Source organism: Lolium rigidum, chromosome 6, assembly GCF_022539505.1.
Source record: "Lolium rigidum isolate FL_2022 chromosome 6, APGP_CSIRO_Lrig_0.1, whole genome shotgun sequence".
NCBI lineage: Eukaryota > Viridiplantae > Streptophyta > Magnoliopsida > Poales > Poaceae > Lolium > Lolium rigidum.
This window is the reverse complement of record NC_061513.1, coordinates 82,745,095-82,761,944: the sequence shown is the minus strand read 5'-3', so window position 1 is coordinate 82,761,944 and position 16,850 is coordinate 82,745,095. Positions and strand designations below refer to the sequence as shown.

Below are 16,850 nucleotides of genomic sequence, written 5' to 3'. Positions count from 1 at the left end.
TTGCTTCGAATCGCTGCATTCATCTCATATGCTTTACAATAGTATGATCAAGATTATGATAGCATGTCACTTCAAAAATTATCTTTGTTATCGTTTACCTACTCGAGGGCGAGTAGGAACTAAGCTTGGGGATGCTTGATACGTCTCAAATGTATCTATAATTTCTTATGTTCCATGCTACTTTTATGATGATACTCACATGTTTTATACACATTATATGTCATATTTATGCATTTTCCGGCACTAACCTATTGACGAGATGCCGAAGAGCCAGTTGCTGTTTTCTGCTGTTTTTGGTTTCAGAAATCCTAGTAAGGAAATATTCTCGGAATTGGAAGAAATCAACGCCCACGGGCCTATTTTTCCACGAAGCTTCCAGAAGTCCAAAGAGGAAACGAAGTGGGGCCACGAGGTGGCACCACACTAGGGCAGCGCGGCCCAGGTGCTGGCCGCGCGGCCCTGTTTTGTGGGCCCCTCGTGACCCTCCCGACTCTGCCCTTCCGCCTACTTAAGGTCTTCGTCGCGAAACCCCCAGTACCGAGAGCCACGATACGGAAAACCTTCCAGAGACGCCGCCGCCGCCAATCCCATCTCGGGGATTCAGGAGATCGCCTCCGGCACCCTCGCCGGAGAGGGGAATCATCTCCCGGAGGTCTCTTCATCGCCATGATCGCCTCCGGATCGATGTGTGAGTAGTCCACCCCTGGACTATGGGTCCATAGCAGTAGCTAGATGGTTGTCTTCTCCTCATTGTGCTATCATGTTAGATCTTGTGAGCTGCCTATCATGATCAAGATCATCTATTTGTAATCCTTCATGTTGTGTTTGTTGGGATCCGATGAATATTGAATACTATGTCAAGTTGATTATCAATCTATCATATATGTTATTTATGTTCTTGCATGCTCTCCGTTGCTAGTAGAGGCTCTGGCCAAGTTGATACTTGTGACTCCAAGAGGGAGTATTTATGCTCGATAGTGGGTTCATGCCTCCATTAAATCTGGGACAATGACAGAAAGTTCTAAGGTTGTGGATGTGCTGTTGCCACTAGGGATAAAACATCGATGCTTTGTCTAAGGATATTTGTGTTGATTACATTACGCACCATACTTAATGCAATTGTCTGTTGTTTACAACTTAATACTAGAAGGGGTTCGGATGATAACCTGAAAGTGGACTTTTTAGGCATAGATGCATGCTGGATAGCGGTCTATGTACTTTGTCGTAATGCCCTGATTAAATCTCATAGTACTCATCATGATATATGTATGTGCATTGTTGTGCCTTCTTTATTTGTCAATTGCCCAACTGTAATTTGTTCACCCAACATCTCGCTTATCTTATGGGAGAGACACCGCTAGTGATCCGTGGACCCCGGTCCTATTCTTTACATCTGAAATACAATCTACCGCAATTGTTCTTTACTCGTTCTTCGCAAACAACCATCATCATCCACACTATACATCTAATCCTTTGTTTACAGCAAGCCGGTGAGATTGACAACCTCACTGTTACGTTGGGGCAAAGTTCTGTGATTGTGTTGTGCAGGTTCCACGTTGGCGCCGAAATCCCTGGTGTTGCGCCGCACTACACTCCGCCACCATCAACCTTCAACGTGCTTCTTGGCTCCTACTGGTTCGATAAAGCTTGGTTTCTTTCTGAGGGAAAACTTGCTACTGTACGCATCACACCTTCCTCTTGGGGTTCCCAACGGACGTGTCGACTGCACGCATCATGATCTCATTCACTGTGAACTAAAGCGGTCTGTTATGGGTCGCATGACTCCCAACTATGCTCAGTATGTTCAGCGGATCATCAACTACATTGTACCAGCTCCTCTCAACACACTAGGTGAAAGGGTCATCATGGACCCATTCAGGATCCCCACTCAGGAGGCCACTCGTCCGGACGTTCCCTCCATGATGCCCTCCACTGAGCGCCGTTCCAAGGAACGCTATGATCATGATGCTGGCTCCAGCTACTCTCGGCGCTCCAAGCACAGTGCCGCTCGCTTCTTCTCCAGCATGTGGCAAATGTGCAAGAACACCAATGATGTTGCACATCAGAGTCTTGCTTTGAACCCGGAGACAAGGAGGCGACAGAATGAGTTCATGGCTTCACGACATGCCCCTGTTCCTCCTTCTGGACCTGAGATGGAGCCTGTGGTAGCACCTCAGTGGGAGATGCCTCCCCTTACCGATGAGATGATCCAGAACATCGACTTCTCCATGTATGCTCATGGTGCTCTTCCTCCTCGGTCTGCTCGTGCTCCTACTCCTGTTGATGATGATGGTGATGAGGATGAAGGTGATGCGGCTGCACGCGATGATGGCGAGAGCTCCTACTCCTCCGGGCATCAGTTCTATTGATGGGTGCGATAGCATCTCTCCTCTTTTCTTCGCCTTTTTGGTGTTCCGATGCCAAAGGGGGAGAAGAGAGTAGAGTCTAGGACCACGGGGTTCTTTGATTGTCACAAGCCATGGGAGTTGCTTTATTTGGATTTTATATGGCTTGTGCTTATTTGCTTTGATTTCTCAAGAACCATTTGCTACTTCGAATAATTCGTGTATGGATGTGTATGGACGACTATTATGTGTGCTACTCTATGTTAGGATGATTATGTGTGCTATGCTTATATATCTTGATATGCACATCTCCACACCATACTTGTTTCCTAAAGATATTGGGGGAGCTTCTCATGTTCCACAAATGGTGCACTTTGCATTCAAATGCAAATTCTCCAAGTGCACACATTATGGGGGAGCTGTCGTAATATCTTATATGGAATCAAGGTTTAGAGCTTATCATAATATCTATTTATGACTCTAGCTCGGTTTGTCATCGTATACCAAAAAGGGGAGATTGTAAGGGTATTTTACCCTTATCCATTATTTTGGTAACAATGACACCGTGCTAGAGTACTTGGCCTAATATGTTTATAAGGATAATCTCAGGTATTAGGCAAAGAGGCATAAATGGTGTATCAAAGGAACAAGAAGGCTAAAGGAGACCCCCCACTTCAACAACAATCAAAAAGGGGTCTACAGCAGAAATCCGGTCTGCAGCCCGGTCCAACCGGCCCACCAACCGGCCAGTCCGGCGTGCTGGCCGGTCAACCGGTCGCCAACCGGGGCGAGTCCGGCGCGTGGCCCGGTCGACCGGTCGCCAACCGGGTTCCAAACGAGGACCCAACAGTTCCGGTTGCCGACCGGTCAGCCGGCCTACCAACCGGAGAGTCCGGCGTGCGGCCCGGTCGACCGGTCGCCAACCGGGCGTCAACCGGCCGCCAACCGGAGGAGCTCCTGGACGACGCGAAGTGAATCCGGTCCCTGGTCCGGTCCGACCGGACTCTGCACCGGGCAATCCGGTATGTTGTCCGGTTGACCGGGTTTGTCGAGAGAAAAGCTGAGGTGGCAAGTGACCAACGGCCATATTTCGAAGAACACTATAAATAGGTCTTCTCCTACCTCTGAACAGTTAGGCACTACACTACAAGCTGTTCTTGAGCTCTCTCTCTCTCTTACTCCATTGCTAGAAACACCAAAAGCCCCAGATCTACCTCCTCCTCCACCCAAACTCAAATCCCTCCGGGGAATCGTTAGAGGAGGACCCGATCTACTGTGCTACCAAGTCAAATCTCATTCCCCCTTGTATTCATCGAGAAGCTTGCTTCCTAGGGTTCCTTGGAAACCCTAGGTGGGCAAGAGGAGTCCGGAAGCATCCGGGCTGTGGATTTGCTCCGGGCAAGATTGTGAAGGTTTGGAGGCTACCTCAAAGTCTACCACAAGTGAGTGAGCTATTCCTTCGTGGGATAGGCTCCGAAGAATAGGGTGAGCCTTCGTGGCGTGGGGAATCCTTCGTGGGACCTCCACCCCTCCAAACGTGACGTACCTTGTTGCAAAGCAAGGGAACACGGGAATACATCCTCGTCTCCGCGTGCTATCGGTTATCTCTAACCGAACTCCTTACTTGTGATTTAATCGCCTGTGAGAGCCTTCGTGCTCGAGTTAGTTGTATCCTCATATAGGTTGCTTCACCTAGTTTGCATTAGGCTCACCTTTATATTCCGCAAAGCCTAATATTGCAAAGAAAGAATTAAAATCTGTAGAAACCTATTCACCCCCCCTCTAGGTTTACCATCTCTATAATTTCACTATGTCAAGTTGATTATCAATCTATCATATATGTTGTTTATGTTCTTTCATGCTCTCCGTTACTAGTAGAGGCTCTGGCCAAGTTGATACTTGTAACTCCAAGAGGGAGTATTTATGCTCGATAGTGGGTTCATGCCTCCATTGAATCAGTGATAGAAAGTTCTAAGGTTGTGGATGTGCTGTTGCCACTAGGGATAAAACATCAATGCTTTGTCTAAGGATATTTGTGTTGATTACATTACGCACCATACTTAATGCAATTGTCTGTTGTTTGCAACTTAATACCGGAAGGGGTTCGGATAATAACCCGAAGGTGGACTTTTTAGGCATAGATGCATGCTCGGATAGCGGTCTATGTACTTTTTCGTAATGCCCCGATTAAATCTCATAGTAGTCATCGTGATATATGTATGTGCATTGTTATGCCTTCTTTATTTGTCAATTGCCCAACTGTAATTTGTTCACCCAACATGCCATTTATCTTATGGGAGAGACACCACTAGTGAACTGTGGACCCCGGTCCATTCTTTACATCTGAAATACAATCTACTGCAAACTGCGTTCTTTACTGTTCTTCGCAAACAAACATCATCTTCCACACTATACATCTAATCCTTTGATTACAGCAAGCCGGTGAGATTGACAACCTCACTGTTACGTTGGGGCAAAGTACTTTGATTGTGTTGTGCAGGTTCCACGTTGGCGCCGGAATCTCTGGTGTTGCGCCGCACTACACTCCGCCACCAACAACCTTCACGTGTTCCTTGACTCCTACTGGTTCGATAACCTTGGTTTCTTACTAAGGGAAAACTTGCTGCTGTACGCATCACACCTTCCTCTTGGGGTTCCCAACGGACGTGTGTCTTGCACGCCATCAAGCAACTTTTTCTGGCGCCGTTGCCGGGGAGATCAAGACACGCTGCAAGGGGAGTCTCCCACATCCAATCTCTTTACTTTGTTTTTGTCTTGCTTTACTTTATTTTATTTACTGATTTATTTGCTTTCTATATCAAAAATACAAAAAAATTAGTTGCTAGCTTTACTTTATTTACTGTCTTGTTTGCGCTCTCTATATTAAAAACACAAAAAAAAATTTAGTTACTTGCATTTACTTTATTTACCTTTTGTTTATTTCATCATGTTTCCTCCTAAATACACTCTGAAATACATACCGGTAGGACGAGGGTCTATAATTGGAAGAGATAATATAGAAGATTTTTTCACTCATGTTAGTACAGCTGAAGATTTTGAAGATAGACACTTGGTAGAACTTGCTCCTACTTATGAAATTGCTGCTGCTTCTTTAGTACACATGTTGGAAGCTAGATTTGTTAATCTCAAATCCGTAATGCAACATATGTTTCTTACACTCTGCGATATGTAGGAAGGAGAAAAGAAAGATTTTGTCTTAGAAACCCTTCTTAAAGAATTTGGTGATGTAGCAAGAGAAGCTAGAAAAGTCTTTATTAAATATAAGATGCTTGGCTCTTATACCAACTTTGCTAGTACCCTTGAAAAAATGAAAAAAGATAGATTAAAATACACTAATAAAGTTAATTGTGAAGGGGAGATTAAGACATCAATACCTTGCAAGCTCTTAGGAATGTGCGAGGCACTAGAAAAAAATTATGATTGGATTGTTCCTGAAAATTTGTCTGATGAGAATAGCAAGCCTAAGAGTAAGGAAAAAGGGGCCTCTGAAACTTACATAGATAAGATACAATGCATAGTTGAGAAAACTCCAAACCCCTCTATTGATGCTTCATCTCTCGACAATACTTGATTCGCACTTTCTGCGCCTAGCTGAAAGGCGTTAAAGGAAAGCGCTTATGGGAGACAACCCATTATTTTACTTCTGCACTTTGTTTTATATTTGAGTCTTGGAAGTTGTTACTACTGTAGCAACCTCTCCTTATCTTTATTTTATTGCATTGTTGTGCCAAGTAAAGTCTTTGATAGTAAAGTCAATACTAGATTTGGATTACTGCGCAGAAACAGATTTCTTACTGTCACGAAATTGAGCAGCCCCTTCTGTAGGAAATTTTGAAAAATCTGCCAATTTACGTGCGAGATCCTCAGATATGTACGCAACTTTCATTCAATTTGAGAATTTTCATCTGAGCAAGTTAAGTGCCCCAGAAAAATTCGTCTTTACGGACTGTTCTGTTTTGACAGATTCTGCCTTTTATTTCGCATTGCCTGTTTTGCTACGTTTGATGAATTTCTTTGTTCCATTAACTTTCAGTAGCTTTGTGCAATGTCCAGAAGTGTTAAGAATGATTATGTCACCTCTGAATATATGAATTTTCGATTATGCACTAACCCTCTAATGAGTTTGTTTTGAGTTTGGTGTGGAGGAAGTTTTCAAGGGTCAAGAGAGGAGGATGATAAATATGATCAAGAAGAGTGAAAAGTCTAAGCTTGGGGATGCCCCCGTGGTTCACCCCTGCATATTTTAAGAAGACTCAAGCATCTAAGCTTGGGGATGCCCAAGGCATCCCTTCTTCATCGACAACTTATCAGGTCACCTCTAGTGAAACTATATTTTTATTCCGTCACATCTTATGTGCTTTACTTGGAGCGTCTGTTTGTTTTTATTTTTGTTTTTGTTTGAATAAAATCGGATCCTAGCATTCCTTGTTTGGGAGAGAGACACGCTCCGTTGTTTCGTATGAACACATATGTTCTTAGCTTTATTCTTAATGTTCATGGCGAAGGTTGAAACTGCTTCGTTCATTGTTATATGGTTGGAAACAGAAAAAGCTTCATGTGGAAATTGGTATAATGTCTTGAATAATTTGATACTTGGCAATTTTTGTGCTCATATAGATCATGTTCAAGCTCTTGCATCATGTACTTTGCACCTATTAATGAAGAACTACATAGAGCTTGTTAAAATTTGGTTTGCATGATTGGTTTCTCTAGAGTCTAGATATTTTCTGGTTAAGGTGTTTGAACAACAAGGAGACAACGTAGAGTCTTATAATGCTTGCAATATGTTCTTATGTAAGTTTTGTCTGTACCGTTTTATACTTGAGTTTGCTTCAAACAACCTTGCTAGCCTAAGCCTTGTATTGAGAGGAATTCTTCTCGTGCATCCAAATCCTTGAGCCAAAAACTATGCCATTTGTGTCCACCATACCTACCTACTACATGGTATTTCTCTGCCATTCCAAAGTAAATTACTTGAGTGCTACCTTTAAAATTCTATTCTTTGTCTTTGCAATATATAGCTCATGGGAAAATAGCCTTAAAAACTATTGTGGTGAAGAATATGTAGCTATGTATCTTATTTCTTATAAGTTGCTTGTTGAGCGGTAACCATGCTTCTGGGGACGCCACCAACTATTACACCTTTCTTGAATATCATGTGAGTTGCTATGCATGTTCGTCTTGTCTGAAGTAAGGGTGATTTATTATGATCAAACGGTTTGAGTATGCATATTGTTAGAGAAGAACATTGGGCCGCTAACTAAAGCCATGATCCATGGTGGAAGTTTCAGTTTGGACATCAATCCTCAATCTCTGATGAGAATATTACTCCCTCCGTTCCTTTCTATAATGCCTATTGTTTTTTCGCTTTTGTTTCAGAATATAAGAGTAAAGCTATGTTTTTTTGCAAAGAACCCCTTCCACCAATCTGGTCCCGTCCAGAAAATCTGGAAATGAATCTGTTCCCGTCCAGTAAATCTGGAAACCAATCTGTTCCTGTCCAGAAAATGTGGAAATCAATTTGATTATGGAAAGAATAGTGGGAGAGAGGAAGTACATGATGCGATCGGTTATGGAAACAAGATTATCTTCTAAGATCTGATTTCAGTTTCCTATTTTGTTTCTAAGATTGCTAGGGGGTTTTGTGTCAAAAAAATGGCTTGCGCTAATTTCCGTGCTAAAATACAATAGGCACTATAGAAAGGAACGGAGGGAGTATCTGTTGTTGAATGCTTATGCATTAAAGAGGAGTCCATTATCTGTTGTCTATGTTGTCCCGGTATGGATGTCTAAGTTGAGAATAATCAAAAAGCGAGAAATCCAATACGAACTTTCTCCTTAGACCTTTGTACAGACGGCATAGAGGTACCCCTTTGTGACACTTGGTTGAAACATATGTTATGCAATGATAATCCATGTAAATCCAAGCTAATTAGGACAAGGTGCGAGCAGTATTGGTAATCTATGCATGAGGCTTGCAACTTATAAGATGTCTTATACATAACACATATGATTTATTACTACCGTTGACAAAATTGTTTCTATGTTTTCAAAATGAAAAGCTCTAGCACAAAAATAGTAATCCATGCTTCCCTCTGCGAAGGGCCTATCTTTTACTTTATTGTTGAGTCAGTTTACCTACTTCTTTCTATCTTAGAAGCAAACACTTGTGTGAACTGTGTGCATTGATTCTTACATGTTTACCTATTGCACTTGTTATATTACTTTGTCTTGACATTTATCCATGAGATAAACATGTTGAAGTTGAAAGCAACTGCTGAAACTTATATCTTCCTTTGTGTTGCTTCAAAGCTTTCTACTAAGAATTTATTGCTTTATGAGTTAACTCTTATGGAAGTGTTATTGATGCTTGTCTTGAAAGTACTATTCATGAAAAGTCTTTGCTATATGGTTCAATTGTTTATTCATTGTCTTTACCATTGCTTCGAATCGCTGCATTCATCTCATATGCTTTACAATAGAATTGATCAAGATTATGATAGCATGTCACTTCAGAAATTATCCTTGTTATCGTTTACCTACTCGAGGGCGAGTAGGAACTAAGCTTGGGGATGCTTGATACGTCTCAAACGTATCTATAATTTCTTATGTTCCACGCTACTTTTATGATGATACTCACATGTTTTATACACACTTTATGTCATTATTATGCATTTTCCGGCACTAACCTATTGACGAGATGCCGAAGAGCCAGTTGCCGTTTTCTGCTGTTTTTGGTTTCAGAAATCCTACAAAGGAAATATTCTCGGAATTGGACGAAATCAACGCCCAGGGTCTTATTTTTCCACGAAGCTTCCAGAAGACCGAAAGGGAAACGAAGTGGGGCAACGGGGCGCCGACACCACAGGGCCGTGCGGTCTGGGTGGGGCCCGCGCTGCCCTATGGTGTGGGGCCCCCGCGTCGCCTCCAACTCTGCCCTTCCGCCTACTTAAAGCCTTCATCGCGAAAACCCCAGTACCGAGAGCCACGATACGGAAAACCTTCCAGAGACGCCGCCGCCAATCCCATCTCGGGGGATTCAGGAGATCGCCTCCGGCACCCTGCCGGAGAGGGGAATCATCTCCCGGAGGACTCTTCATCACCATGATCGCCTCCGGATTGATGTGTGAGTAGTTCACCCCTGGACTATGGGTCCATAGCAGTAGCTAGATGGTTGTCTTCTCCTCATTGTGCTATCATGTTAGATCTTGTGAGCTGCCTATCATGATAAAGATCATCTATTTGTAATGCTACATGTTGTGTTTGTTGGGATCCGATAAATATGGAATACTATGTCAAATTGATTATCAAACTATCATATATGTTGTTTATGTTCTTGCATGCTCTCCGTTGCTAGTAGAGGCTCTGGCCAAGTTGGTACTTGTAACTCCAAGAGGGAGTATTTATGCTCGATAGTGGGTTCATGCCTCCATTGAATCTGGGACAGTGACAGAAAGTTCTAAGGTTGTGGATGTGCTTTTGCCACTAGGGATAAAACATCAATGCTTTGTCTAAGGATATTTGTGTTGATTACATTACGCACCATAGTTAATGCAATTGTCTGTTGTTTGCAACTTAATACTGGAAGGGGTTCGGATGATAACTTGAAGGTGGACTTTTTAGGCATAGATGCATGCTGGATAGCGGTCTATGTACTTTGTTGTAATGCCCTGATTAAATCTCATAGTAGTTATCGTGATATATGTATGTGCATTGTTATGCCTTCTTTATTTGTCAATTGCCCAACTGTAATTTGTTCACCCAACATGCCATTTATCTTATGGGAGAGACACCACTAGTGAACTGTGGACCCCGGTCCATTCTTTACATCTGAAATACAATCTATTGCAAACTCTGTTCTTTACTGTTCTTCGTAAACAAACATCATCTTCCACACTATACATCTAATCCTTTGATTACAGCAAGCCGGTGAGATTGACAACCTCACTGTTACGTTGGGGCAAAGTACTTTGATTGTGTTGTGCAGGTTCCACGTTGGCGCCGGAATCCCTGGTGTTGCGCCGCACTACACTCCGCCACCAACAACCTTCACGTGTTCCTTGACTCCTACTGGTTCGATAACCTTGGTTTCTTACTGAGAGAAAACTTGCTGCTGTACGCATCACACCTTCCTCTTGGGGTTCCCAACGGACGTGTGTCTTGCACGCCATCAAGCACCTCGAAGGATTTTATTTTTTGAAATCTATATTTCTTTTGTATTTTACAGAGCTAAAAAAGACGATGGGGGGGGGGGGGGGGGGGTGGAGTTGCTTGGGGAGCAAAATAGCATGGAGCTCATGTGCGCCACAAAAATGTGTATTTTCTGTGGCGCAGCGGCCGGTGTGCTATTTCTGTGTGTATTTTCAGTGGCGCACGCGCCACTGAAATAGTGAGAACAAATGATTGTGGCTGGCAGAGGATGGGGCCTACCTTATTTCTATGGCGCATGCGTGGCAGGTGCGCCACAAAAATACACTATTTCAGTGACGCACATTGCCTAGTGCGCCATAGAAATAAATTATGTTGCACATGCAAAACTGGTGTGCAAAGAGTGGTAGGTCCGGTGGCCAACATGAAAACTAAGGTTTCAAAACAGATTCTTATGCCAGTAGAAGTACTTTCCAGGCATGTGCACAACGTGAATGTGATTGATATACCAGTGCTACTGAACTGTAGAACATACAGCGGGGAATTTAGAACATATATTGTGGTCATATATTGTGGTCATGTAAAGGTCTCCCCTCCCCAGCCCCTTGTCCTTTTGGCTGCATTGTAAGCACCACCAGCAGCACTAGTAATGTAATATCAATCACAATTTTTTGGCTGCTGTACGTGTAAGCACCACCTTATCCATTAGAGAAATGCACCACTAATATTTCCACCTGAGTCTTGCAAGAAAGTGCCAGGTATTTTTGTGTTGCCTACCTCAGAATGGAAGCGCGCTAGCCTTGCCTAGTTGCTAAGTTTGTTGTGGTACCATTTGTACTTGGAGCAAAGTATGACATGTCGCCTTCTAATTAGGTGGAATCCATGCAATCTAGCAAGAGATAACCAAAAAAAAGTCTACTCAACGAAGACACATTACTTGCCGTCCGTAAAGAAAAACACAGACTTGATATATCATTGATATTTTTTTTTTTTTTGCGAAACACAGTACAAACGTAGACGCTCACACATACGCAAATACACTCACTCCTATGAAAGCACACACGCACACCCTACCCATATGAGCACCTTCAAGAGATTGGGTCAAAGAAATTTCATCCGATGGGTTTTGAGATTGACGAAATCACCACACGTGTCCCGCTGTCGATGGAAACGCCATCTCCCATTAAAGAATATTCCGCCTTTACTGAGACACCAAAGTATCAAACTCGGGATTTGAACTTTGGTGGGCTCGGGGTGCCACTGCCCTCCTAACACCAAACCACAGGTTGATTCTCATATATATCATAGATATCCAATCCATATTCAGTTTGTGCGTCCATAAACACATGAAAACTCCGAGGTAAATAATATTTGCAACCCATATCCAACACCCACATTGTGTCCGTCTTCAACACTTTGTGCGTATTTCTGATTTTATATGAAAATGGTCAGGTATATAGGACGCGGGTAGATCTCGACCAACCGAGAACCAATTTAATTCCTGGTTACCTATATTTTTATGTTGAATTCATGTGAATTGGGGAAAAAGAGAAGTCCATTCCATATAGGCCCCAAATCATCTTTTTTTATAATAATTTTTTAATTTTCAGTGGATTCTTTGCATAGCATGTGAGATTCTTTCTAAAGGAGAAATCCATTCCATAGCAAAGGATATATAGGTACTTAGTGATGATTTAATAGAGGTAATTAACATGCACTTCTGCTTCCACATAACAGACGACTCAAAAAGAGAAAAATACAAATATAAAAGAAGACATACGTAGGTACCCTAGCTAATTAAGTCATAATTTCTTAACTATTTCCTCACTGTCTCAGAAGTTGAAATCCGAAATATCTTAAGCCCCTACTGGAACACATCGATCATGATGCGCGCCATGCATATCCCTCCAACCCATAAGCTGGGGCTTTGCTAGACACCTCCATTACTCACCAGCTCTTTGCTGTTGTTCCATTGCTTGTTTCCGGGGCTCCACTTTGGGCACTTGGGGCTGAAGTACTTGGCCTGCACCCTCGCGTCAAGCAGCTGGATGACCGGCCCGGGGCGCACGCACCGCGGCGCCTTGTACTGGTTGATGGAGGCGCCGCGGCTGAGCGCGTAGTCCATGAGCTTGTCGAAGGTGCCTTCGGAGACGACGCGTATCTCGAGTGGGCCGATGGACCTGTCGCAGGCGCGACACTGCCGGTACACGCTGTTGAGGGCCTCCTCCACGGACAGGCAGCACTCCTCGAACACGGAGGCCGGCACCGCCGTGCTGCCGGCGCGCAGCTCCCAGAACAGCACGTAGTGGCCTGGGATGGCGGCCGTGTCGGCGTAGCTAGTGTACTCCACCAGCGACGCGCCGAACGGCGCCAGGTGCTGCACCGCGCTGCTCACCGCCGTGTGCAGCTCGGTCTCGTCCGTCTTGTCGGAGTCGATGCTAAGCGCCACGTTCCGCCGCCGCATGAAGCTGAACATTGGCGCCTCGTTCTTGAACCCTGCCACCCTCAGCACGTCGCCCACGCGATACCGACACAAACCTGTCAAAATCGCGCATATATAGCCAATGGCGTTAGTCTTGATGGGAAAAAAAATTCCGCAAGAGGAATAGAGAGAAATTATGTTACTCCGTATGTAACTTGTAGGGAGTAGATGCTAGTCTCTCACCAGAGAAGGTGGTTACGACGAGCTCGTAGTCGTGACCGAGCTTCACGTCGACAAGATCGACGAGGTCGCGGTGGCTTGGCTCGGCATTGGCGTTGCTGCAATGGTCGACCGGGAGGAACTCGAAGTAGCACATGGTGGGGATGAGGGTGTAGGCGACCTCGCCGGGCTTGCACATGGGGTTGAGGTTGAGGCCGAAGTAACACTCCGAAGAGGCGTACATGGTGCACGTGAGCGGCAGGCCGGCGCCGTAGAACTCCAGCGTCGGGATGTACTGCGACATGGCGCCCGTCACGATCACGTCGATGTACTTGGTGCGGGGCCACAGGCGTGGGATGATGCCCTCCCACGACGGCTTCAAGCACTCGGCCTCGATCTCGTCGGCGAGGGCCGGGTTGGCCCGGAGCAGCTTCCCGACGGCGTCGCGCACGGAGCGGTCGGTGATCTCCTTGTCGAGTTCGCCGGTGCGGATGTCGTGGCACAGGCGCGGCCAGTGCTTCTGGAGGAAGTGGATGGCGCGGAGGAAGCCCGAGGCGAACACGGCGCCGACGCGCAGCACGTCGGCGCGGTCCACGAGGCCGCAGAGCAGCTGGGCGTACATGCTCTGGTAGGAGTCGACGCAGAGAATAGCCTCGTTGGGGCTCGTGTAGCACGTGTAGGGGTCATGCGGCCGATCGATGAACTGCCGGCTCCGGTAGTAGCTAGTTAGCACCGGCCGCGCGGCGAGCCCGCCCGGGGTGCGCGACTCCGCCTTCACGAAGAGGAGGTACATCGCCTTGCCTTTGTCGAGTCCGGGCAACGACTGGCCCATCACCGGCATAAGTAAGCTGTACAGCAGCGAACGCCTGTCCAGCTCGTCGGCGATAGTCGGCATGAGCTTCCTCTCCCCTCCGGACGTGCCCGAGCTGGCGCACAAAGAAAACCCCAATTGCGTTAGTGAACACGTTAATATCTGCACACATAAGCGTATGAACACCCTGCATGGACTAATCATGTATACCTTGTGAGGAACTCGGAGATGGGCTTGCCGGACAGGATAGGGGAGGTGTCGCCGTTGGCGATTCGGAGTATGTCCGGCTGGAGGTCCTCGTAGGTCACAAGCGGGACGCAGCGGCGAAAGGCGTCGACGGCATCCAGGGAGCTGCAAGGGATGCCGTATCGGCGCAGGTACTCGGCCGGCGCGTTCTGCGCCAGAATCTCGGCGAGGATGCGCCGCTGCACCTTCCCGGCGTTGGCTGTAACGTGCTCAATGAATTCGAGCGCCTGATGGTGCGCCCCCGGGGCGTAGCCGGAGGCAGGAACCGGCTGGGCGCTCGGTGCTTCCGGCATGGCACTGCACTGTGAGCCCAGTGTGTGTTGGCGCCGCTGTGCGATCCCTGGCTCGTCAGAATGCAGTAGTATTAGCTCCGTTCTGTCTAACCCAAGATAGGCAGGCCGTGTTTGTGTGACCGAGAAGTACGAGTGGGAGGAGTTATATAGAGGAGGATGTGAGATGGGGATCGACTGCATTACTGGCCTGTCAATTAATTGTGTCACTATGTCATCTGGGCCTACTACTATAAGTACTAACATTGCACCCATGCTGTAATTTTTTTTATGAATTTTGATAATGTTCACTTGCGTGACATTTTAATTCTAGTCTGCTGATCAGCATAAGCGTCTGTACTGTCTTTTCGCCACGTTCTAATATTATTTTTTACTGTCTCATCGACACTAAATTTCAGGACTGAGCTGTATCTGGACCCTGAAAGATAAATGCCAATCGTATTGCATGTGTTCTTAGTGCACGTATGACACTAGTGGTGCATAAAATATTGCAAACATGTATTATCCTAACAGGTCCTACGAGCCAATCGACCATTTCCTTCGGCAAGGCTCCGTTGTAGCACAATTAGGTGTAGTGCATTGGGCCCCTAAGTCAACATTTGAGTCCGAAAATATATAAACATCATGCAAAATTTGCATCGCAGGTCATTGATTTCTTAGATTCAGATGGGCCAAGCGACACTCAAGAACAAAAATGATACTCCATTTTAGTTGACGCTAATATAGATATATGTAGACATATTTTAGTTTTAGATACATTTATTTTAGCATAAAATAATATGGATCAGAGGGAGTAGGGATTTTGGTAAATTTCAGTCGACGGAGATTTGTGGAAATTTAGAACAATTTATAAAATTGAAATTGCGACTCACGATTTACTGAAACATGCAACATGTATCTCTTCCCCATCTTCCTATCTCTCCCTCCAACTTTCCCCTCACCCATGTCTCCCCTACCCCCTCCCCGAGTCCCCACTTCCCTCTCTCCCTCTACCTCTCCCCTCTCTCCTTCTCCCTCCTCTCTCTTGGTCCCTTTCTCTCCCCTCCATGTCCCTCTCGCTTCCTCTTCCCCCTCTCTCACTCAATCCCTCGCCCTCCCTCCCTCCCTCCATCTCCTTCTCGCTCCATGTATCTTCCTCTATCTCTCTCTCCCCCTCCCCCCTCTCTCTTTCTCTATGTCTCCCTCTCCTTCTATCTTCCTCCCTTCCTCCCTCCCCCCTCCCACACACACACGCACGCGTGCGGACACACACACACACACACAAAGGCGGACCTAAGATTTTTGTGAAGCCTGGGCACACAACAAAGCTGGAGTCTAATTCAAAGAAAACATCAAAGCAAGATGCAATTTTAACCAACGAATACAAGACTGAAGCCTGGGCAAGTGCCCAGGCAACAGGGATGCTGGATCCGCCCCTGCACGCACACACGTGCATGCCACGCACACACGCACATACACACAAACACACATGCGCGCGCGCACGTATCCACGCACACACACACAAACAAACAAACAAACACACACACCACATACACACACGCACGCGCACACACACGTTACATTGAGATATAGAGGGACTCATAAGATTTATTTTATTTAATAACAGAGCTAGAAAAACACTGCATCAATTCTTGTATATACAATCCCACAAATTCGTATTCCAGTTACTCCAATAAATGCAAGAAAACAAAGCCAACTAATAAATAGCAAACGATTAATTATGTGGAAATACTCCCGTGTTACATGCTAATTAAACATATTGCACGTGGTGTCCCTTTCTCTATGCATGGGACATTCACATGAATGAGCACCATGTTATAAGGTAAAAATCTAATCAAACTTTCTCACTTAGTGTTATTGGTCTTGTATAAATGCAAAATATATTTTGATAGTGGAGTGGTATTCAAGAGGTGGGAGTATTATTTGTTCGTTTATAATTTTCTACTATTAAGAACCTAATTTTCCACTGGCAGAATCTGGATTCAAAAAATTATGACATCATAGATGTGCATCGATCATCTTATCTATATGCCACAAATTAACTTAGATTTTTTTGGGAGGTTGAATTTTTTGGGAGTTTTTATGGCCTAGTGGACTAGTATATTAGGACATGTAAAATGCTAGAGAAGGTATGCATTCTCTTAGCAGTCCACATCATTTAGAGAAGACTAGATATATAAGTGGTACGTTGCATTATCTCTTACAATAAATAAAAATTAATTAAATTGGGGTAGAAAATTGCGTTGCTAAGAGAAGATAAATGATAATGGGGAAAATAAACTTCTCTTATTTCGTAAGAATTCATCCCTTAGTTAAGAAAGATAACCTTCTCTTTCTTAATTATCTCT

General features: G+C 45.0%; 1 protein-coding gene across 1 annotated transcript; it reads right to left on the bottom strand.

Moving 5' to 3' along the window:
* Positions 1-12,233: 12,233 nt before the first annotated feature.
* Positions 12,234-14,594, bottom strand: LOC124666492 (probable indole-3-acetic acid-amido synthetase GH3.1). The gene is made up of 3 exons (XM_047203843.1): positions 14,177-14,594; positions 13,180-14,081; positions 12,234-13,052 (listed from the first exon to the last, which is right to left on the bottom strand). Exons 1-3 carry the CDS (start codon positions 14,503-14,505, stop codon positions 12,445-12,447), a joined length of 1,839 nt encoding a protein of 612 aa, XP_047059799.1. The 5' UTR covers positions 14,506-14,594; the 3' UTR covers positions 12,234-12,444.
* Positions 14,595-16,850: the final 2,256 nt, after the last annotated feature.

Excerpts from the sequence above, each read along its gene's own strand:
- LOC124666492 (XM_047203843.1), bottom strand. The coding sequence starts at position 14,505 with ATGCCGGAAGCACCGAGCGCCCAGCCGGTTCCTGCCTCCGGCTACGCC. Across the intron at positions 14,082-14,176 it reads ATCTCCGAGTTCCTCACAAG|CTCGGGCACGTCCGGAGGGG; the intron begins GTATACATGATT and ends TTTGTGCGCCAG. Across the intron at positions 13,053-13,179 it reads CGTCGTAACCACCTTCTCTG|GTTTGTGTCGGTATCGCGTG; the intron begins GTGAGAGACTAG and ends CGATTTTGACAG.